The 25,654-nt window shown below is 32.3% G+C and overlaps 1 protein-coding gene across 1 annotated transcript; it reads left to right on the forward strand.

Annotated features, from left to right (window-relative positions):
* The first annotated feature begins 1,567 nt into the window (after window positions 1–1,567).
* LOC129224381 (zinc finger protein 830-like) lies at window positions 1,568–24,315 on the forward strand. The gene is made up of 10 exons (XM_054858825.1): window positions 1,568–1,689; window positions 5,686–5,875; window positions 6,947–7,046; window positions 8,205–8,325; window positions 8,649–8,673; window positions 12,642–12,778; window positions 14,306–14,448; window positions 17,328–17,405; window positions 22,271–22,347; window positions 24,101–24,315. Exons 2-10 carry the CDS (start codon window positions 5,772–5,774, stop codon window positions 24,261–24,263), a joined length of 948 nt encoding a protein of 315 aa, XP_054714800.1. The 5' UTR covers window positions 1,568–1,689; window positions 5,686–5,771; the 3' UTR covers window positions 24,264–24,315.
* The last annotated feature ends 1,339 nt before the right edge of the window (window positions 24,316–25,654 follow it).

Below are 25,654 nucleotides of genomic sequence, written 5' to 3' on the forward strand. Positions count from 1 at the left end.
AATATTGGACTTCATATTCGAATTCAGTTTCGAGTTATTTTGGTTTTACTAAAGAATTTCAAAGTGTACGAACACTTTTGGGAGCCACTGTATGTGGTTGTTAGTCGTACTTTGCAACCAAAAATTTGTATTTAGACACCTAGATTTCCAAACCCAGATGCCAAATTTGACTCTTTGATCTCAGGGAAACTTTATTTTTCTATTATATTAAGACTCATGATTGTCCCAAAGGTTAAAGTTCTAATAGTAAATTCAAATACAGTAATTTTTTTTTAAATTTTTTATTTTGGATTATTAAATGGAACACATTTTCATTTTTCACAAAAAATTAAATTTTTTAATGAACATGGGTTGCACCCTTGCAAAAATATCATCCCCCCAAAACACTGAAATTTTTGAGTAATTTCTTATAAAAATGTTCTTTAATACATTATAATAAAAAAATATAAATATATGTATTATATTTGGCTTATGGTTTCCCCTTCAAGTTGGAAAACCTATTTTTTTTGAACCACATAATTCCACCTAATCCTAATTTATTTGCTTTTCATGATTTTATTTTTACGTTTTGGTAGATCATATTAATATTTTTAAGTAGATAAAATTTTGTCATTCTATTTTTCAAGAATTCATAATTATTGGAACTGTCAATCAAAGTTTGAGTTCGTCAAAAAAAAAAAAAAAAAAAAAAATTATATTATATTCAAACTAAATTTGTACGGAAAATAAAAATTTGGATAAATTATGTTTCGGGCTGGTGCAAAAAAGAAAAAAATTGGTCTGTTTAGAACTCTTGAAGCCAGCGAACAGCTATGAAGAAAACGCACGTGTGTTTGTTTATATGCTTTATTATTTTATTTTACTGACCTGTACGTGATCGCTTGAGCTACTCAAATCACCAACATCATAAGATTGAACTTCTAGCTGTTTAATACAACTATCAGACAATGCAACAGCTCCGCCATTCCCAATACATTTATGACTTGCTAAGATTTGTAAATCATAAAAACACTCATCACACGATCCACATTTCCAAACTACTTCGGTTTCAGAGGCCATCGTATCAAAACACTTTAATATATCAATATAATTGACATTTATCGTAATGCTATCAATATATGAATATCGGAAATTATTGAAATCGGATTGGACGAAGAAAATGGCTGAAGTAAATGAATACATCCACAACGACGTTCATTGTTGATGTTATTGCATGGTGTTTTCTCTTTATGATCATTTGTAAATAATTTCACTTAAAAAAAGCATCAAAATAAGAGGTTTTTAATAAAATTTGAGAGTCTAAATATCGGAACGCTTAAGACCAAACCTATCGATTAAGCGTTTACATTTGCTGTTGCCAGTCGTTGTAATCGCATTAATCGTATTTTTTTTTCCTTCAAAAATTTCTTTTTGTTCGAATGATGAAAGAAAGAAATGAAAGTATAACGGAAAATATTAGTAGCTTATAAAATAATTTTTTACCACCAGCTATGCAAGAATGAAACATAAAACTGCAAACATAACACCTTGTCCCTTCTGCTATTTCAGTGTATTGGAGAGAAGAAGCCTGGCATCAATGTCTCTTATTTTTTCAGTACAGTTGCGGAGCAATTGTTGAGCAAGTTTTTGAAAATTTTGAAAACAAATCTGTTGCTGAAAGCTGAAGCAATCTTGTTGCGTGCCTGAAATGTAAGTAGTTAGCTTTTTTTTGTAAGTTGTTTGAAACAGTAGTATATGGCAGTAAATTACCGCCCCTAAGCCAGGCTATATTGCGAATATTATATGATTCTATTTTCTTCATTCATTTTTTTAGATTTCAAGCTGTCATAAATGCTCAAAAACAGCAGTGTATTATGCTATATTGGTAGCTAAATTCAAATGTAACAATAACTTCTGCATTTTAGTGAATTATTAAGCATCTCGCTGAATACTTCAAATGCATTAAAAGAGGGAATCAGATGGGGGTTTGCCCATTTTGCGGTTGTGAATTTTACAGTAGAATGGTATTATTATACGGCAGTTAAGGTTCACCATCGTACAGATCATCTTATAAAAGTGATTGCTTCGGGTTTGTGAATTTCATAAAAAAACACTGGAAAAATCCCAGCAGGTAGCTCTATGAGGGTTATACAATGTGCCAAAGCAACCTGTTGGAAACTTCTGCAGCTAAACTGCCGTCAACTGCAGTCCTCGGCTGGAATTGACTGAACTAGCGGTGTATTTCACGTATTTCTGCCTTAGCCCTGGCTATAGGGTGGTAACTTACTGAAATTACCATGCCTAAAATTCAATCTTCGAGTTGAACCGAACCATGCTTCATTCACTCGTCTGGTTCAAAAGGTGACTTGATCGAAAGTGTTCTTAGCTTGGCCTCGTTTTTGTAGAACTTTAATTATCGGATATATTAATCAAAAACCGATTTAACGTTTTTCACAATTATGGTAGTAAAAATTTACCCATACGTTAAAAATGTTGGCCCTTATTGAAGAAATGAAGTTTTCTGCATTGGATATTTATTTCAAACTTCAACTTATATACAGTAGGAGCTATAATCTTGTTAAGTAAATTTTAAATGCAATTCTAAGCCTTTATACGCGTGATTGGTAGCAATTTCATAGTCAGAAGATACGGAGAAAAAGCTCAATGATTTAAAGTTTTTACCTGCTGTCACTTCATATTTGTTAACAAATGTGTGTTCTGACCCGCGAAATTCATGTTAATATAAGGTCAGCTCTCTGGGACATGTTTTGTTTTTTTAATTTTTAATTTAATATTAGTTTTTGTTATTGATTTGGGGTTTTTCTTATTCTTCATTTTTGTTTTTCTTGGCATCCTTTAAAAAAAGTGAGATTAATTTCTCTATTTACTGTTTGTAAAGATGTTCCGGTTCTGTATTTTGTCGATCGGAGAAGTTTGGTGAAATGGGTCAGCGCTGCATTTATGCAGAAATAAAATGGGAAAAATTATTTTTAGCCTGTCCAGTAGCAGCTTTAAACTCTTGCTCCTGTATCCTACATCTACTGAGTAAGCTAGAAATAATTTTTCACATTCCATCTAAGCATTAATGCAGTGCTGACCTTCCAACTCTCCCTCAATTTTAATGGAAATTTCATTCAAGAGTAAATCGTAGTCTTGACTATATTTTTGCCGCAGTTGACATTTTTTGAAGAAACTGCCATTATTCTGACGGGAGTACATTCCGTAACAAATTTTACACTTGGATAGTTAAATTGGGTTAAAAAAAAAAAAAAAAAAATGAGATCCGTATCCGTGAATCTTGACACTAATGATCCGTATCCATAGATCTACTTTTTTAACGATCCGGCACATCACTAGTGAAAAGCCGTCATTAAATAGAGCCTCATTAAACAGAGAGCCAACTGTATATTTATTATACAAAAATTCTTCCATTTAATTCAACCATTGTTGTTATAGAATCTCTAATGGCTGACAATCAGAGTTCCTTGATTTAAATAAAGTTTTATTTTTGAATCATTAATTAAAATAATTTAAAAAGTGATTTTGCAGTTTTAGAATGTGTTGTTTGAAACGTAAAATATGTAGTATTTACAACTTTAGCTTCAGGGTCATTCCACGTAATTCAGACGTACGCTTTTGCACGTAATTTCTAGATATCTTAGTTAATTGAAGGTGTGCATTTCACGGTATTTTCGACATTTATGTAGAGTCTGTAACATGACCTTTTTTTGTCATAACTTTTTAATTTACTGTTTGATTTGCCTATTATTTTATTTTAAGCTTTTCTTACCAACACACCAGCTCAAATTAAAATAATTTGCAAATCAAACGGTAAATTTAAAAGTTTTGGCAAAAAAAGGTCACATTACGGACTCTACATAAATGTCAAAAATACCGTGAAATGCCCCTTCAATTAACTAAGATATCTAGGTCCCTCTCTGTCTACTTGTGCCTTCACACTCTGTGTGCGTGAGTGATTTCAATAATTTAGAACTAAAGTTATTTTTTCAGAACTTTAAAATATTGCTAAAAGCAACAAAAATTATAGCTCTTTACGAATATGTTTATGATAAATGCAAGTGTTCAATTTAGGATTCCTCTGCTAAAATCTTACTATAAAAAAACTAAACTTTTAATTTTATTCAAAACAAAACCATTTCTTTTCGTACCACTGGTTATATCATACTTTTGCAGCTTTACATTTCTGAAATATTTAAAAAAATTATTAAAGTTTTATTGCTAAATTGTGTATATACATTAATTCTGGTTGATTTCATAACTAGCTTCTGTAAGTTTTGCAATAAATCTGGGAAAGAAACAACTCAAAAAAAAAAAAAAAAAAAAAAAAAGCAAAATAAAATAATTAATTAATTTGAATTTTGACATCTTGAATTCAAAGTATGTTTTTCGCAATCACGAGTGTGTATGTAGGCGTGTGTGTTTGTCTCCAGGTATGAGTGTGGGGGTATGTGTGTGTGTGTGTGTGTATTTTGTATGCATGTTTGTGTCTGTGTGCAGGCATAAGTGTGTGGGCATGTGTGTGTGAGTAGGTATGTGTATGTATGCATGTGTTTGTGTCTGTGTGCATGCATAAGTGTGTGTGTGTTTGTGTCTGTGTGCAGTCATGAGTGTGTGTATGTATGTATGTGTGCGTGTGTGTGTAGGATATGGACACAACCTGGAGACGCTGCTTGTTAGAGCAGCAGCATTGGGAGGGGCCGGTCAATGGTGGTGCTGCAGAGGGAGGCGGGGGGAAAATAAAATCATAGGGGACGTCAAAACAGTCAAGTGAGAACAATAAGCAATGTGATTGCTCAAAAAAAAAAAAAAAAAATAAAGAAAGAAAAATAAATAAGTATAGTTCCCTGGTTTCAATGAATGTACAGTCGGACCTCCATATATCGAAGTAGCAAATTGCCGGAAAAAAATTTGATATATAGAAATTTCGATATATGGAAACGATCTTATTTTATCATATAATTATCCTAAAACATTAAAATAAAAGCTAATTTTCTTGTATGAAACCCAATTTATAATTTATACGAGTATCGGATTAAATGAAAGTTAATGATTAAAAAATTAACAGAAATTTCATTTTTACGTCAACCATACATCTTCATATTCTTTGGCAATTCAACTTGATCGCAACATTAGGGGATTTTCGTTTTAACAATGTGATCGGGAGAAAAGTAAACAATCAATTTACTTAACTTAAATGATTTTTACTGAAGCTAAGAAGACTAGAAATGATAATCAACAAACAAAAGGGATAATTTGAAACTGATTTTACAGTGTAACTGGTTACAGCTGAGATTTGAAATAAACTTGAAGGAATTTAAGAACTTCAGAACAGAATAACGACTTAACTACACACCCTTCAACCCGATATTTCTTATGAGTTCCGTAGCAACCTTTAGTGTGAACGTAATTTTCCCCTAACCTTTATTTTTCATGAGACTAACAGTCTAAAGTGGAAAAAAAATCTACGAATGTCTCGAAAAAAATCGATATATAGAGATTTTTTTCGATATATAGAAACAATTTTTCTATATAATGAACATAGAAATTTGCTGGGATTTCAATATATAGAAAATTTCGATATGTGGAAGTTCGATATATGGAGGTTCGACTGTAGTTTATTTGTTGATGTTCATGTCTATCTCTATTCTTTTACATTTTTTTTTTTTGCTATTTTCCTCTTATTAGGTTATATGTATGATAGCAAAGAACAAAACTGTTCTGCAGGAGTTGGATTCTAACATTACCTTATGAAATTTAATTAGTAGATTAAAATGGCTGCACCTGGAAAGAAAAAGCAAGATGATTTGAGAAAATTGATGAAAGAAAGAAGAGAGAATGTAAAACACAAGGAAAAGGTGGATTCACCTTTTGCCAAGTATCCTTTAAAATAATTCATTTTTAATTTAATGAATTTTCATGAAGGAGAAAGTTAATTTTTTACATGTTGTCTATGGGTTGTATAGAAGGCCAAAGTGAAAAATTCTTGGGGATGTAAATTAAAAAAAAGTTTTTTTTTTAAGTGCGTTAATCATTTAATGTTGACTCCTTTTAGATCAGTACACATTGTTCAATGTTTCTCCAAATACAGGATTCTTCCTCTGAAGTGTAGTTCAGGACAATCCTCAAAATGTTAATTTACAGCTGCTTTCACTTCTTCAGTAGACTCAAATGAGGGCAACCTGGTGAGCAGATATTCATAAAATTAAAATCCATCAACTTTCTTATTGCTAAAGTAACTTTTAGGGCAGTGTGTTGTCCTAATGGGGGAGATTTTTTTTTTCTTTAACCAAGCTTTTTTCTCTAATTTTTTCATATAGCTGGTCAAGAAAATATGAGCAGATTTCCCATAAATTATCTGATCCTATGCCATCAAAAACCCTTTGGAATTAAAAAAAAAAAAAATCTAGTCTTAACCTTTTCAGTCAGTGCATTTGTCTTTTCTTTCTAAAAAATGGGGGGGGGGAGTTTTGAAAAAAAAAAAGAGATTTTAATGCTTCAAAAAATATTAAATCCTAATTTTTGTGTTCAGTTAAAAAATTTTGATATGATTTCAGTGAAATAAATTTATAAATTACTTTAAAAAATTAAATTTAATAATCTGTTATGTCTTTTGAATGATGATACACTACATTAAGTACGCGCAGGGAAATTGTTTTCCAAATTTCAAAAATTTCAAATTTGAACTTGAAGCAAATATGACTTTAATTAGTTTAGAAAATAACTTTCTGCATCACTTTACTTAAAATTTATTTTTTGAGTTTTATATGATGCAGAAGTTACAATTACTTGTCCTAGTAGCACAAACCAAAGGTTAAATTAGTTTTAATGGCTGAATGGAACTTTGAAAGATTTGTGTGAAATTAGAATTGGAAAATGTTGTGTGTAGGTTGTTTTTCATGACAAATATTGATTATGGAAAGCTTGATTTCCTTGACTTCATTGCTATATATAACAATGCTGGGCAACTATTTTGTATCATATGCAATATCCAAGTAAAAGGCAATAACCTTTGGGTTTCACATATTGCAGGAAAAATTCACAAAGAGGTAAACATTTGAATAAATTTGTTATTTTCTGTTGCTCGTTTCTTTGTGCTTAATATAATGCTATACAGTATCCTGATGAAAATGGAACTTTTGTCTTATAAAAGACATGCTTCAGCTGACATGTTTCAATTAAAATCAAATCACCCAATGCATTTAGGGGACTTGCAAGAAATTGTTGAAAAAGCAAAAACCTTTTTCGATCCCTCTTCATTGGAAATAAGCTGAAGTTTCAGCAATTAGTTTATTTACTGTGCAATAATTTTATACATTTTCAAGAGTATCGCTTCTATTCATGAAGGCATATAAGCATTACTTTCAAAAATATCAATTTTTGTTGGTATGTTTTTGGCTCATAACACATACAGTTTTCTGTCAAAATTTACCAAAATCTCAGAAAACGTGACAACAATCAAGAGAATAATTATACTAAAATTTAAGATGAAAATTTTGAGAATTTTTTGAAATATGAAGCAATTACTTTCTCACTGCGTACTAGGGTGGTCTAAAATTATGAAGGTGACTCTTATGCACTAAAAGTACCTGTCTGTCAACGATTTCGGATCTACTGGGAGTTCATTGATAAAAATAATACCATTAGAAGACTTAATAATAAGACAGACTAGCTGATATAAAAGAAAATTGAGCACAATTTGCTAAATATGACTCCTACTCAACAGATAATTATCAAGAATTTCTTTTACTTTTTTATCATTCACTCTGTGGCTCACATGCTCCGGTAGCTAGCCTTGTTCGTCATGATGACTTAAGCTGTGACTTCCAGTTGGTTTTTGTCTCTTGTTCCATGTACTCATTGCACAATATTTGACAAATTTGATTCAGCATTTTTTGTAATTAATATTGTGTGGTTATGACATTTACTCTAAAGTTTCTTTCCAGCTTGAGATAGTATGTTGAATATTTATGCATTGATAATAAGGCTTTGCAGTTGCTTTGGAATACCTATTTGCTGTATTCCTTTGACAATTTCTGCTTTAAATATTTTTTTTTTTTCATATTTTAGTACAAAAATAGTTGAACATTTTTACGTTTGCCATTTTATATTTAAGAAAAAATGTCTTCATATTTTTTTATTTTAATTTATTGTAGTAGTTGAAATACTTCAATATTTTTCTGCTTTACTTTGGCAATATTTAATAGAATGCACTGAAGAAGAAGAAAACTGCCCCGGAGAATATCAAGAAGGATGTAACAAAGGATTTGCTTGCTGGCCAAAAGCATGCTGCAGACCAGCAAATAGAAAATGCAAAAAGAATGAAAAGTAAAAAAAAAATATGTTTTTTCTGATATCCATTGAATTATTTTATAAACTATTAAGACTGCATAAGTTGACTGCCTTTAAAAAACAGCGTTCCACACCCAATCACAATATCTGTATATATTCTGCAAAATTTAGGCTTATAAGGACTGATATTCTGACTATTCCATTTAATAGTGTTTTAAAACTAGTATGCTTTTCATATTATAGTTGCATCTCTTTTCTTCCCCATGTTTTGATATTACATCTTTAAAATTCAACTGAAAACACAAAATTAAATGTTAAATTCTAGCTACTGTTTTTAATTTTTATGGATACTTTTGCAGGTGATGAACCAGCCAAAAAGAAAGCGTAAGTATATTTTATTGCTTTTAGGCATATGTAAGCAAAATTTTTATGCTTCATTTTTTCTCCTAATACATTTGAAAGATCTGTTTTCAAAATTAATCGCACATAATGCTGACGATAGACAATATTAAATTTGAATGCCAAAAAAAAGAAAAAAAAAACACTCATATACACAGTGCCTTGACTATTGAACATTTGAGTGACATTGAAAAGTTCATCTAAAATATCATGCAAATTAAGAACATTCTTGACTTTTGGAATACTGAACAAAATTGTTAAGCATGTAAGCTATATAAGTTAAAATTGTTAAGCATGTATGCTTTTATTTTTTAGATTGTCCGTTTGCTAATATTATTTTAATTGGAAAATTAGTTTTAAAATTAATTAGCTACTTATTAAACTTTGAGTTTAAGTTAATTGAAAGTAAAATTAAATTCCATATATATATATATATATATATATATATATATATATATATATATATATATATATATATATATATATATATATATATATATATATCTTGTCTCTCTCTGATTTACGCATCTTTCTTACTTAGTCCCTTGTGCTAGCACATAGGTGAGGAGTGACTTTCTGTTCATATGCATACTCTGCAAAGACATATTAAACAATCTAAACCCAGTTTTGACATGAAAAATTTTTTTGTCATAACTTTTTTGTGTAAGTCTCTACTATTAAAGTAAAATTTTGGAGAATAAAAATGGCTAAATTTTACAAAGAGCTGACTTCACATGATTTTAACCTTTATTTGTGGAGGTTATTGTATTTATATTGTTCTTTCAATTTACATCTATATTTGTTGCATACTTGCCAACTCTACTGTTTTCAACGGGAGACTCCCGTTTTTTACATCCATCTCCCGATTTCCCATTTTTTTTCCATTTTCTCTTGTTTTTGCAGTTTTTTCAATCACTCATCAGGAAGTTTCACTTTCTTCTCAATAGATGGCGCACATTTATAGTCATCCAGCAATGTCAGGTGCCAGGGGAATGCAGAACTCGATTGTAGTACATATGAAATTAAGTGAATGAAAGGGGGCTCAACCGAACCAAGCACTGCGACCAGAGGTCTATTGCACTAATCCCCAAACAGAAGTCTTAAAGCAGACAAGTAGCTGAAGCAGAATTCAGCAAACACCTAATAGGAATATCATGAATCTCACATGGTTTAAGCAAATGATGACAAAGGTGTTCAAAGGTATAGGCAGAAAACACGTCACAATCACACGGGGTGTAAGTAATAGTTTCGTCCTTAAAGAAGTAACCTCTGCAAATTGGATCATTACCGACACCCATTATAGCAACGTGCTGCTTTAAGGTGTAAAGTCCAGTAAGAAGAGCAAAAGCCTTCCTAATACTATTTTTGTTGAGAAGCCTATTGCATTTTTGCCATGTGATCCTCAGAGAGAATCAGGTCTGTCCTCCTTAGAAAGAAAAGTTGAATATGTTCAATTTCATCGCAAGATAACCTCTCCAACGGGAAGGTTTCTCTCACAACAGCCATCTTAAACATATGCATTGCTTGAGCATAGGACTGTGATTGACTTGTCCTTACTCTTTAAGATGCAGCAGTTTGTGCAGGGGAAGGAGCTGAAGCCTCATATCAATGATGTTTGGTTTCTCCTACCTTCTCAGAAATGGCTGGCCCTGTGGCTTATGCCTTCTGTAACAGCCTCCCCTCTCTTGCCTGCGTCTGTTGCACTTTTGTGCACAATTGAATACCCCCTCCCACCCTACGGCAGTGTCGCGAGTTGCAGATGTGCCCCCTCACCTCCTCCAGCAGCAAGGTTGCTGGTTCTCTCCTTCAAGTCAGCCTCTAGCTCCAAAGGAGCTGGGAACTGGGTGGTGGTAAAAGGTCAACACCCGCACAACCACCCTTGATGAGTGCAAGGCAAATTACAAGGAGGTTTCGCCCGGTTCCTCGAGGGGGCCGTTTAGACATCATACAACCCAGATGCCATCCATCCATCAGCACGGTGCCTCACACCTTAGATTTGGTATCCATTTTAGTCGTCTTTTACGACACGCATGGACTATGTTTGGACTATTCAGCTCCGGTCATTGTTGTGCATAAGAATATGGACTATAACCAATTTTCTTTGCAGAGTTAGGAATTTTTTTAAAATCACGCTAGAGAGCTCCGAAATAGATTTTCTGCACCAACTCGCGACAAAGCTACATTCATTGGTGATTCTACGCTATTTTTGCTTAATTATAATATCTAGAAAGGAGTAGCTGCTACTATTTTCCCTTCTGATTTATTTGTGTGCTGGAAAAATTCATTTTTTTCCCTCTGGAAAATCGGACTATTTCCGCTTTTTTTAAAATTTAATTGGCGTCAAATTCAATGAAGGAATTAATTTGTTCTAGATTTTACTCAAAAGAGAGAATTTTTCCAATTAATAACTCATTTCGTTACTTGGAATTTTTCCTCATTGCTTGTTATACTGAGCACATGCTTTGGCAAAAAATGCAGCAGTTTTCAATCTTTTTGCATCTTGCAAATATTTCAATTCTTTTGAGAGTTGGAAGTTATTTCAACATATGCTATCTTACACCTACTTATTTGGTACTACCTTGTTTCAATAATTTATTTACATTTTTTCCCCTCGGATTTTAATAGATTTTTGTAGTTACTTTTTGGGTGGAGACTGGGGAATATACGAAATTTTAAGCACTCCTCCATATTATTTGATTTTTCAGTTGCAGTATTTTGTATTTTCTTGTTACTATCAAATTAGCTTGCATGTGAAAAAATTCCTATTTCATTTTAATTTTAATATTCATGGCATTTAATAGTGGTATATAATAATTTTTTTATGTGAAATTTGTTGCTAGTGAATCATCTATATACCTCTAGCAGATTGTCCTTTTTTTTTTCCTTCAAGGGTTGGCTGGTATGTTGTTGGTAAAATCTTAAAGTACTTTGTATTGCAAAGCAAGTCAATTGGTTGCTCACTAGCTTGCTTGTTTATCTCACGGTAGCACGGATAATCTATTTTTATGTTTTAAGTTTTATTTTCAGGTATATACATTAATAAACAGATGTTTTATTTTACAATACTCCTGTTTAAGATGTTTAACCTCTTACTGAAATGCTCAAAGATTAAATGAGACCTTGACATACTCATACTGCATTAGATTTATATGTTATATGATGCATACATATGTGAACCCTTTGACATCTTATTGTGAGAAATTTTTAGTGATCTTTCCAAGTGCTTTGTATTTTACTTTATTAACCCCTATGACTTTAATGGTACAGTAAACGTCCAACTGTCCGCGGAATATTGTGGTACGGTAACAGTGAATTCATGCATAATCCAAATTAGGTAAAAGCGATGCTAGTGTATTCAATGCTTAAAAAGATCAATAACACTCGCATACATGTAAACTGTAGCTAAAACAATAACAGTGTATGTAAAAAATGCATGTAAAAGCTAAAACAGGATCATTTCTTATTGCAAACAAATTACACTACATACGCTAGCAAACATATTAATTGCAACAGATCAAACTAGGTTACACCGAAAAGACAGGGGAGGGGAGGAAAAGTTTTTTAAAGATTGGTTTGGTTACTCATTTATGCACATAAGTAAATTAAATTTAAAGTTTAGAAAATTGAAAAGATCTAGAAATCAGTAAGTGTTATCTGATGCAGTTTTTGTGTAGATATAAAAATCAGTTTTCAGCAAGTCAGATTGCATTGATGTTAGAAGGATTTATGTCTTTGGAAGAAAGAAATACAAATATCTGAAAACAAAATTTACACTTGTTAAATAAAAATGTGTGCATTTATCTACATGCAGTTGATCATCAGCAATTTTTTTTTTTTTTTTTGTAAGTGTGAAATGCCGCGGATAATCCTCTCTGTGGATAAGCCGCCCACGGATAATCAAAAGTTTACTGTAGTTGCTTTTGTATATTTTGATAGTCTGATGTTAAATTTAGAGTGGTAAGTGCTAGTGGAAGTGCAGCTCTTCTTGAAGGTTATTCATCCTCCTCTGAAGATGAAATTGAAGATAACCTTGAACCAAGTTCAACAACAGATGGTAATGAGTCTGCTGAGCAGAATGTTCTTCCTAAAGGTACATTTTAAGCTTTTAAGAAATTCATAAGTTATGTGAATCATTGATTTTTATTTAATTCTATATACAGAGACCAGGGTTTGCTGATATATATCATGATATATATCACGACATATATCAAATATTTATTCCTATTCCTATTCAGAGTCACAACTGACTACAACTGTATTTAGGTCGAGGACTGCATACTAAGTACCTTGCCTCCATTATTTTATATACCGATAGATGGCAGCACCATCACCGGATCGAACAGTTTATGAGAATTTAGAACTAGTTCAGGAGCTAATAGCTACCTGGTGCTAGCACCCCCAGAGGTATTGTTTCACTTGGAGGACATTGAGACCACGAGCATATTTAATGTCGCCCAGTCCCCTTTAATGCCGACGGTGGGTCTTCGACCATCGAGGTTCGAACCCTTCGGCCCCGAATCCGACACTCTACGGATCGGGCTACCACGGCCCATCAAATATTTATTTTGAAACTATCATGATATTTTGATATTTTCAATATTTATTTTTTTCAATTACAGTATTTTCAATTTAAAAATTACATAATGCATTGTAATATTGTTCATTCATTATTAAAAATAACCGAAAAGTTATGTACTATAATTTTATGATGTATTAATACGTCATTTATGCAGCAAAGTATTCTTTTTTATTTATGTCCATTCAATTATCAGTAATGTTACAATTTTGATTCATATTAAAAGTGCCTAATTAAATATTACAATTCGGTCAGAGAAAAGAAATGTATTATGACTGTGCAGCGTCAAATGCATATTTATTTCTGAATCATATAACTGTAAAAGTAGCTAACAGAAGAAAAATGAGTAATATAGCTAATCCTATATTAACTCCGTTAAAATTGATAAAAATGTAAAAGGAAATATTAGATATAAATAATGAAAGAAATCTTAATTTTAAGTCTACATATTGTAATAATAATGATATGAGAAAATAAAGAGTGATTTGAGGCTGCACTTACTATTTTGAAGACTTCAGTTTTTGCTGATTGAAAATATCAGATATGTATATCAAAATATCCGATATGTATCAAAATATCGCATATTTTTTATATTTTCCAAAATATCATGGTATTTTCCAACCCTGCGAGAGAACACATGGTATTTTTTGTCACTGTGTTTTAATTTTTTGATTCAAAGATTTTATAGATTGAGGAGATTAGTTTCAACCCTTAATTCAAAAAGAAAAAAAAATGGAGATACGTACTTTAAAGTGATATACTGGAAATTTTGTTGTTTTTTGAGCCCAATGCTGGGAACTAGTGTTTTTTGAGATGATTTGTCTGTAAGAGAGTTATTTGTATTTCACAATAATTTTCTGAGATCTGTCTGAGATTCACAATAGAAAAAATTTAAGATTGGACAACTTTTAGTAGCTTTTTCTTTAATAAGATCATTTTCTTGTATAAAAGTAACTTATTTCTGAACAAGTTTTTTTTTTTACCCAGCACTTATTTTATATAGAGTTTGATTTACTTAAAATTTGGTCTCAACATTTCTAGACTTTTTTGATGATCCTTCAAGTTCAACTGCGTTACCTATCAAAGAAGTACCAAGTGAAAACAAATCAAGTTCTGTAGCATCAACAACTAATGGAGAAACCTTACCAGAAGGATTTTTTGATGACCCAGTTTTAGATGCCAAAGTAGGTTTTATGCTTAATGATACCTGTGCGTTATGACAGTTTGCTGAGAATTTTGTTTTCATTGATAAGAGATGTTACATAGATTTTTAAATCTAAAGAATGTATAAAAAGTGAAAAGTTCTTGTTGTTCATTTTATTGACATACAGGCTAACAGATCAATAACCTAAATTATTTTATTAGGTTGTGAAAAAACGTAATAAAAAATACTTAAAAATTCTTTTTTTTTTGTAATTTTCTTGTTTGTTTGGGATTATTTTTGTTGGCTAGATGTCTGATTCTAGTTATAAGTTTACACAGCTTGAGATTTGGGCGCTGTTGCATCACTACTGGAAGAAAAGATTGACAGTTAGAGATGCTTCCATCACAATTAATAAAATTGAAGACAAAAAGACAACTGGCAAAACTGCTATAGATAAGTTCCATGAAAGTGTTCCAATGAAGGCAAGTTTAATTTGGAAAACAGATCAAGTTCCGGACGACCTACTTTTTCAGATGAAAGTGATTTGCAAGTTGTTTTGGATGCCAACCGTCATTAAGTTCTTGGGATTTGGAAGCTGAAGTTTCTCGCATGACAGTTTGGTATTACATAAAATGAAAGAAAGGGGGTTCAACCAAACCAAGCACTGCAACCAGAGGTCTATTGCACTAGTCCCCAAACAGAAGTCTTAAAACAAACCAGCAGCTGAAGTAAAATTCAGCAAACACCCAATAGGAATATCATGAATCTCCCATGGTTCAAGCAAATGATGACCAAGGTGTTCAAACCTATAGGCAGAAAACACTTTGCAATCACACAGAGTGTGAGTAATAGTTTCCTCATTTAATAGGTAACCTCCGCAAATTGGATCATTACTTTTACCCATTATAGCACGGTGTTGCTTTAAGGTGTAAATACCGGTAAGAAGACCAAAAGCCCTCCCAATACTATTTTTGTTAAGAAGCCAGTATTTTTGGCATATGATCCCCAGAGAGAATCAGGTCTGTCCTTAAGATAACAAGCTGAATATGTTCAACGTCATTGCGAGATAACCTCTCCAACGGGATGCTTTCTCTCACAACAGCCAGCTTAAGCATACTAACTGCTTGAGCATAGATAGAACTGTGGCCGACTTGTCCATACTTGTTAAGATACAGCAGTTTGTGCTGGGGACGGAATTGAAACCATCTCAGATTGATAATGTTTGGTTTCTCCTGCCTTCTCAGGAATGGTTGGCCCAATGGCTTTCACCTCCCATACCAGCCTCTTCCTCTCTTGCTTGCACCAGCGCCTGTTGCATTTTTGTTCACAAATGAGTATTCCCTGCCTCCCTACTGCAGAGTTGGTGGGTTGCAGACATGCACCCTCACCCTTTTGGTCGGTAGGTTGCAAACTTGCACCCTCAAATCCTCGAGCCGCAAGGTTGCTGGTTCTCTCCTTCTGCAGCAGTTTGTGCAGGGGAAGGAATCGAAACCTCTGACCAAAGATGTTTGGTTTCTCCCACCTTCTCGGGAAAGAGCGGCCCAGTGGCTTTCGCCTCCTGTACCAGCCTCCCTCTCTCCCGCCCGTGCCTGTTGCATTTTTGTGCAAAATTGAGTACTCTCTTCCCCTTTACTGCAGAGTCTGTGAGTTGCAAACCTGCACCCTCACCCCCTCTCATTTGGTGGGTTGCAGACGCGCACCCTCACCTCCTCCAGCAGCAAGGTTGCTGGTTTTCTCCTTGAAGTCAGCCTCCAACTCCACGGGAGCTGGGAACTGTGAAGTGATAAAAAGTCAACATTCGCACAACCACCCTTGACGAGTGTAAGGCTAAATACAACAAGGTTTTTCGTCTGGTTCCTAGAGGGGACCGTTTCAGACATCATGCAACCCAGATGCCATCCATCCATCAGCACAGTGCCTCACACCTTAGATTGGGTGTCCATTTTAGTCGCCTCTTACGACACGCATAGACTACGTTGGGACTATTCTGCTCCGGTCACCACACGGATTTGGTATCACATGCAGAAATTTGATTTAGTTCAGGAGAAGCTTTGCCAAGTTCTGTATGAACCGAAGCAGAAGCCAATCAGCTAGCACAGTTTGCCCCCAGTTACTCTATAATCTATTAGACGATCAATTCTGGATGTGTGTGCCTTCAGACAAGAAGTGGCCTTAATGGTCAACCATAATTAAGACAAGTGATGAGTTCAAAAAAGACAGGTGACGACGTCAGTTTCAAAGCAAAATTGATTCTGCAAAAATGTAAGTTGTGTTGGGTGAAACTTTGAAGGGATTATTTACTTTGAATTGGTTCTGCCAATCAAAGGCAGAAGCGGCTGTGCCATTAATCCTGGGATTTATTATCAGCAGCTGGAATGCATCTACCAAAAACTTAATGTGATGTAACTAGTTCAGGCAAACCAGAAGCATGAGTTGATGCCGCAAGACAAATTTAAGGTGCACATGGCCAAGAAAACCAAGGACAAGTTTGAGTGATTGGATGGAGTCAAGCTTCTGCCACATCCAGCTTACAGACCAGATTGTGCACCATTTGAAGAATTTGAAGAAGCATGTCATGGGTTCTTTGATTCAAACTTGCAGATCAATAACAAAAGATGTTTGATAATGAAGGATTTATTTTGAGGAATAGTTGTTGTTTTGAATAACTTTATGTACAAAAAATTGAATTTTTAAGATTGTCTGTGAACTTTTCTTTGCAACATTTGAAATTTTTTGTTCTACTTTGATTCCATTGTGCATTTTCAGTGGTACAGGCTTTCACTACTGATACTTGAAAAGTATATGACTTATTTCACTGATTTTGATTAAGGTTACTTATTTATTTTGCACTTAAAATTTATAAATGATTGACTTCACTACACATTAATAATTACATTAATACAGTTGCTTCTATTTTAGGCTAGACATGTTGAATACAAAGATCCTATGGAAGAGGAATGGGAAAAATTCCAAAAGACTATAGCAGAAGAAACCAATGTAATATGTTTTGCATATTTTGTGCACCTTAAAATTACTAGTTGGCGTAATCTATCTGTAAATAATGTTTTATTTAATAATTGAAAGTATACTTTTTTTGGGGAGTGCCAAATTTCAACATACAATAAAAGTAACTGGACAGAAATGATTTGCAGTGATACCAAACATTAGCTATTATATGCTAAAGTACTTTTCTTTTTCATATAATGACTCATTTATGGCATTTCAGTTTATATGTGTGATTCGCTGTTTCAATACCTTGATGTGGGCTGATTTGGGCTTGTAAGTATTTGAAATGATCTGCTTTTCATTCTAAGACTCATTCTTTTATAGTATTTCATTTATTGAGGTTGTAGGGAAAACAACATTATACAGAGAAATCCCGTCACAACAAAGTATCTGTTTCAAAAAAATCAATTTTCCATCACAATTTATCTTTCATGATACTGTTTGAATTCTGTTGCAACAAAATTCCCATTGCAATGTAATGAACAAATTTTGCAGTCCCTTGAAGGGAATTTCACTGTATCCAAAACGTAATATAACCAAGACCATAACCAAGATCAACAATGTAATGCAAAAGTAAATAATATGTACTCCTACAAATTTTATTTATGTATTTCAAATAAATTAAATTAATAAAATTTCTTTCGGAAAAAAAAGTAGTTTACCAATTGCTTTGTAATTAAAAAATAGATAAATATTTCAATTGTTTTTGGAATGAATAAAATTCAAAGTTGTAACTTTTGGAATTCAGATTAATAGTAATCCATTATGTTCATTCACTATGATACTTTTCCTGAAAGCACAATATTGTTACTGCTAGTTCAAACTTAAAGCAAATTAAAAAATATTTTTTATTTTATAAGTCTTTAATTTTTGAAAAGGTAATAAAAAGCATGATCTATCTAATTGAGTGCTATAATGAGACTTTATGGTATTTTTGTATTCCTTTTTTTACATTTTATTTAGTTTTCCAGCATTTCCATCCATTAATTTCACTGAGGTTAGAAGTGCTGTTCTCTGCAACTGGGATTCTAAATACTCATACACAGTGGTTGGAAGTAGCGCACTACAAGTAGCGGCGCTACTGTAGTAGCTACATTTTTTAGTAGTTTGTAGTGTAACGCACTATTTTTTAAAAAAAGTAGAGTAGCGAGTAGTTCGCTACAAAAAAAGTAGTTTGTAGCGATTTCTAAAAACTACTTTCAAATAAAGTCCCCCCCCCCCAAAAAAAAAAAAATTGGTTTCAAACAATTTAACTAGTTTAAATCTTACGCGAGTAAAACTTGCATCATGTATTGTAAATTTAATGTAAGAGGATGATATTGAACTGCCTTGGCCGGCTTACAATTTCAGCTAACGTGAGGGATGAGTTCCAAAACTTCTCGCGCAGGTTAAAATTTCGCTTTGTGGAAAAGGGTATCTATAAGATTTTTTTAAACATACCAATTATTTTAGACAGTTGACAACATCCTTCAAAATGTTTTAACCCATTTCTTAACTTCCTATTACCGAATTTAAACATAGAGAACTGAAATTTTACAGTATTTAAATAAAAACTCTGTTATTGAATAAAAATATGGTTAGAGTGCACAAAATCAATGGGAGAGCATGGCATAAAATTAAATTAAACGGTAGACATAGTATGTAGCAATAATAAAATGCAGTACTACAATAATACTGTACAGTAGGTACAGTAATTATATTCGACGCACTTTTTAGTTGTTCAAGCACATCGAAAACATTTAAATTTCTTTACTTGTCTGAAACTTTCTATTTTTACTTCCATTTTAAAAATTTAGATTAACAGTCCGCTTATGTAAAATTATGCTTCATCAACTTCATATTTAAAAAGAAAAAGATGCGAAGTGGCGACTTGCAAATTAACAAAGCGATGTTTCGACTAGTACAGTGCCGGATACTTTTACTTTCAGTGATGGTAAAGGGAAAGGGAATTTACGAAACTAATATTTAGTACTCAATAAAAAAGGTGATACCTAAGTTTTGCGATTCCCTTCCGAAAACTTTCGTGTTGCGGGATGAGGAATTCGCGTAGGCTCCAAAATTCGTTATTCGAAAAAAGCTCTCTATTTAGCCATTTCGCGTAAATCGGAGCGCGAGACCACTGTAGTTTAAAATTGCACATTGAAGTAAAGAAAGCGTTCCTAGTTACGTTTCATATTTTGGATATTTATTAATATTTGATTATAAATATTAGTACCGTTTGGGATATTTTCATTATTTCTTTATTTTTGCTTTTTTGCTAATTGAGTGTTGATATATCAACAAACTAAAAGTCAATTATTAAATATTGTTAGTTTTTGAGGTCATTCGGTAAAATTGAAAACTGCTCTTATTTCATTTTATCAGTAGCGTAAGAAAGGAGATGGTGTCCAGGTCCCGACCACTAGCTTGAAATTCAAAATCAATTAATTAGTTCCTACGAAATATAAGCTTTTATAAAATTAACTCTTATAACAAATATTAATTTTTTTCTCTTTTGTTTAAAAGATGTTTTTCACCATCTAAATCCATTTTATGTACATATATGTATGTCTATCTTTGCACTACTTGAACGAAATATTCACTGTCAGGAAAGGATTAAAAACTTGAAGGTGGAAGTCCTTCAACTTTTTCAATCCTTTCTCGTAGCGAATATTCGTAAAAATCGTAAAAAATGTTTGGAATGACAAATTTGGCTCAATAAAGGAACGAAAGAATAAATAATTCTTAGTAATATTCCATGTTCAACTGAGCAAATTTATTAATCTAAACCACTTTTAGAATTTTTTGTTCAATCCTCAAACGGTGTGTATGTGTATGCTTTTCATTTATTTATTTCTTAAAAAGTAGCGAAGTAGCGACTACTTTTCAAAAGTAGTTTGTAGTTGCTACATTTTGAAAAAAGTAGTTGTAGTTGTAGTTAACTACATTTGTAATAAAGTAGTTGTAGTATTGTTCGCTACAAAAAAAAAGTAGTTTTTCCAACCACTGCTCATACATAGCTGTACATTTTTAAAATGTTCCTCTCACCATTTGTCGCACTTTTGTATTCAATATATTTTCTAAATTGATTTTCAAGTGTCCTTCTTTACACAGATTATGCTCCTGAAAATAGAGAATAATAGTACTCATATTCTTCCTTTTGTCATTCTAAGGCAAGATTTTAATATATTTTAGTTCTATTTTTACTTCCTTTTACAAAAAAGTATTTTACAAAAAGTATTGTATTCGCGAAAAAATTTTCACTCAAAAATCGCCCTTAATTTCCATTTTGCTCACCCCCAAATGAATGTTGAGTTTTTTTTTTCAATTCGACCACATGCGGAAAAGTGCCTAAGAATGTATAGACACGCGAAATATCCATTTTGACCATCACCGAGGTAATTACAACGACTTTTCTCGTGACGTCTGTATGTATGTGCGTATGTGTGTATGTGCGTATGTGCGTATGTATCTCGCATAACTCAAAAATGGTATGTCCTAGAAAGTTGAAATTTGGTACATAGACTCGTAGTGGGGTCTAGTTGTGCACCTCCTATTTTGGTTGCATTCGGGTGTTTCTAAAGGGGTCTTTTGCACCTTTTTGGGGGGAAATCATTGTTAATTTCGATGCAAACTCAAGTGGTGTTATAATTTGGCGGTCACTTGGCGATATATCGCCAGTCTTTTGGTTGCCAAGTTTTGTCGCCAACTTGGCGAAAAATTTGGCGATTTTTTTTTTTTTTTTTTTAAATCTGCTTTCAATGTGGCCATTGCTAGTGATATTTAAAGAGTTAGAGAGAGAATCCCATTAAAATTGCAATAATAGGGAAATAGCATTAAATTGGTGTAAAAGGAAGTCATGTGATGCACACATCAGCTCGTTATACTAGGAATTTAATTATATTGATTACGAATCAATACTTCAGTGATCAAAGCTAAATTTTATGTTACATTATCTTATTTTACTCTTAATAGGAAGAAGTTTATCTCAATCTTGAACTCAAAAGCCGTTGATTAGCGGTCGCCAAAGAGCGACTATTACCACATTGAAAATGGCTGCCAAAAAAAATCAAATCCTAGTCAGAAATAATGGCAACCATGTTCTGTGTAGTAGAAATACCTTGACGAGTTTCAGATTTGTCCGGATTTTGTTCTGAACCATTGAGGTTTTGCAAAATGGTGCTGTTATTTTTGTCTTTTCTTTTTTTGTTCTTGAACAAAAATTTACAGCAACTTTCACTTTACAACTTTCTAAGCTTTTTTAACTTTTGAAGGCAAAAGATTACCTTCAGATAAAAATACAACATTTCTGTTGATTTCAATAAAAAGTAAAGACTTGTAAATTTAATTTGCTTAAATGTTTATTTGCATAAAACTAAACTCAACATTTTTGCTATTCTGAAGAAAATTTAAAGTAAAGTTTGTCTTTGTTTTCGTAAAAGCTAAACAAGTATTTAAAGCATTCGGCATGCTTTCAATCATGACATAAATCTGATTTACTGCAATGACTAAAGGTAAAATCACTAATGCAAATGTAAGAAAATTTTGTGAGAAGGAAGAAAACTGTTCACGGTTATTCCATTTTTTTTTAAATCTGAAATTGGCTACTATTTATAACTGTTAGTCTAGAGTTTTAATAAACCCTCCCCAAAATTGTGAACTTCAAAAAAATTTCTTAATGATAAAAGTCATGGGTTTTTTTTAATTAAAAAATAAGTCAGTTATTGTGTGTGAATAAGTATATTAAAGAAGCATAGCTTCACTTCAGGCACGTATAGAGGAGTACATACAGAACATGGCATTTTAGCCAGTTTTGTATATTTTTATCTTTAAAGCTTTTAACGTTTATTTTATGTAATTTTTCTCCTTTTTTTTAGGTTTCCAAAACAATAATGGAAGAAGATTTGGAAGAAAGCACATTAGAAAGAGATATTATGAATATTGATGAACAGATGTAAGAATCTAAATTAAATTTTCTTAATTGTTTTAATTTACCTCTAGTTTTTATTTATTGAAATAGAAATATTTTAATTTAATGTTTGAGTTTGCTATCACGTTTTGCTTTTTTAAATTTCATATTTTTTTCCTTGGGCTCCTAATTTTTTGGTAAAAAAATTCAGTTGTACTTAAGAACTCTCTATATTATTTTAAAGGTATGATTTTTTTTGCCGTTATTATATTTTTAGGTCTTTTAATTAGTTTCAAGTATAATTCTGAACTGAATATAATGGAATCATAAAAATATTCGCAAATTACAGTTAAACTCTCTTAGTATGGCTATGGTTAATATGAAACCATAGATAAAACCAAATATTTTGTTTTAAGCAATAAGTTACTGCCCCCTAAGCAAAACTACATGCAATATATCAATAATAAGCTTCCAATCTGTTATTCCCTATTCTTGACTGATGAGTTCAAACGATGATAAAACTGCAGTTTCTGAATGGGATAACTGGGCTGTCAGTATATTGCATGTAAATGTTTTGTTTGAGTTTGGTTTGTTGTTTGATTACATTAAAAATTTCACACATAGTACATACATCAAAATGAACTTTTTGGCTAAGACGAACAAAACTTCTTTTCAGTAAAAAAATTTTGCAATTGAAGCACTCTAGATTTTTTTTTTTTTTTTAATATTGATCATTTTGTAGTTATAAAAAGTCTACCATGTACCAAAAAATAAAAAGGAAAAAGTCAAACCTTTTTAGTATTGCGCAGAGATTTTCAACTTACAGCCCATAGGCCATATCCAGCCTGCAAACAAGTTTTGTCTGGCTTGTGAGAGTGGAAAAAAAATATATATTCATTTTATAATGTGTTCAATTTTAAGCATTTGCAAAGAAAATTAAGCTCAGAAAAATCTCAAAAACCATCACTGCTCATTAAGAAAAAAATTGAATAAATCATATGTGTATGGCAGGGGAAGCAAGGAAGCACTAACATGACCATCTGAACTAAAATATGGTTGGATTGTTGGCCTGCCTCGCCTCCAAAAATTTATAATGTGGCCCTTGTGAAAAAAAGTTTGGAAACCCCTGGTGTAGAAAATAAAGCCCACAGACCTGTCTACCTGAGAACATTAAATAGTTGTATTCAGTAAATTACCGCCCATTAGCCAGGGCTAAAGCAGAAATACATGAAATACACCGCCAGCTCAGTCATTTCCAGCCGAGGACTGCAGTTTCGTGCTTATTAGCACTCATCAGCCCGGCATAGGAAGACTGAGCTGGAGATGGAAAACCTCTTATGGAAGCCAAGAGGGCCCAACAAACTGGTAGCTAATGTAGAATGAGTGCTAATAAGCACGAAACAGCAGTCCTCGGCTGGAAATGACTGAGATGGCGGTGTATTTCATGTATTAAATAGTTGTTCGTTTATCTGTCATTCATTTTGATTACCACCTATTCGACAATTGTAAATTTTTTCAACCTTCTTTTCCAAAAACTTTGCATTTTAAAAAGTCAGTTAAAACTTTCTGAATCTACAGGTAACCAGAATGTGTGTAATAGTGATAATAAACAATAAGTCTTTTTGAATATGCATATCTTAATTCTTTTAACAACTTCCACCTATTAATGATTTATATGAATAACAGCCAATATGAACAAATTTGTGGGTTTTGGCCATTTTGTATTAACTAAGCTCAACTGTATTTGAAAAAACATGTAAACTAATATGTGACTTTTATTAATTATGCTTCCTTTCAGACTCCAGTGGGAAAGAGTAAAAAACTTGCAATCTTTAGCTGATGAAGTGAAATCGAAAGCACCTTCAAAAAATGACGATGAGGATAACTCAGATAATACTGACGATGAACTTGCAGAAGATGATCTATTAGATTGGCGGTCAAAGGGTGTTAAAAAATTATAATATTGTAAGAAGCTAAGAATTGTAAATTTTGTATATAAATATTTTCATAAAACTTTTTAAATGCTATTCATTTGAGACGATGTTTATGTATTGAATCATAGGTGTCACTCAGTGATTTTTCAAAATAAAATATCAAAAAACCAAAGATAGCTTATGGATATAAGATTGAGAGAAATTATTAAAATGAGAGAGTGAAGGTTATCTACAGATACCCTTTACTAGATAAATAGTTTAATTGTGAATGCTTTTTTTTTGCACTTAATTTGTAAAAGTTTGTTATTTGATAAATAATCAGCTTATTGCTATCTATTGCACCTTTGAATGTTACTATAAGTAAATATAAACATTACAAGTTTGTTTCATATTATTATTTTGGTTGTGTTTTAAATTAATAATTAGAACCTTAGTAAATGCACAGTATAAAGAAGGCTAAGCAACACGCATGTTGGCATTTTTACATTATCTTTGAAGTTGAGAATAAAGTTTTTTTTTTTTGGTGTTAGATATGTTGACAAAAAATTTATAAATACTAAAGCATAAGAAATGTTTATAACATTTGTAATATATATATACTAGTCGACCTGTGCAGAACTCCGCACTGTGCTTTCAATAGTTTCATGTGGCATTCCACTCTTTAAAAATTTCAAAGAAAGAGCATTGATGAAAAAGAATCGAAAAAAGTAAACGAATTAAAGTAAACAGAAAAAAATGCACAAAAGAAGGCATGTAATTTGAAAACATCAGCAACAATACCTCGTTAAATACAATGGTGTGAAAATTAATGTGATCATCGCTCACTTTTTGGTTGTACGCATTTTCAATGCAAACATAAATATCATTAAAGGTTTTTAATTGTGAAGAGGCAGTAATTTTTTAAGCGTAGCTTTTCGAATATAGTTAAAATTTGACTGGCTATTTGTTTTTTGCTGAAAGCATAAGAAAAAAAATGATATCTTACTCATGTAGTGAATAGTAATTTTTAGGACTTGACCGATGCATCAGCACTGATGGTTCAAAAATTTAGCCATTCTCATCAGTGCCCGATGCTAACAACATTGGCCCATTGGCCTTAAAAAACACCTAAATGGCAATGTTTTCCGGAAAAGAAGTGGGAAGCACCTTTTATCTATCTAGTTTTTACTACATAATTAAAAGTAAGTACAGCATAAGGTCCAAAGTCATGTGGCAACGGGACAAAAACCAATTTTGGATTTCACAGCAAGACGAATTTGGGTCATTACCGAAATTTTCCCAACATTCATGGCATATACTTATCAAACAATCACTTTGTTGAGAGTTTTAAGAATTTTACCCTCTTGAATTGAAATAATTACTGCATATGTTAATGTGTTAATCAAGCAATTTTGTACAAAAAACAAGGTTCAAATTTG

The sequence above is a fragment of the Uloborus diversus genome, chromosome 1, assembly GCF_026930045.1.
Source record: "Uloborus diversus isolate 005 chromosome 1, Udiv.v.3.1, whole genome shotgun sequence".
Taxonomy (NCBI): domain Eukaryota; kingdom Metazoa; phylum Arthropoda; class Arachnida; order Araneae; family Uloboridae; genus Uloborus; species Uloborus diversus.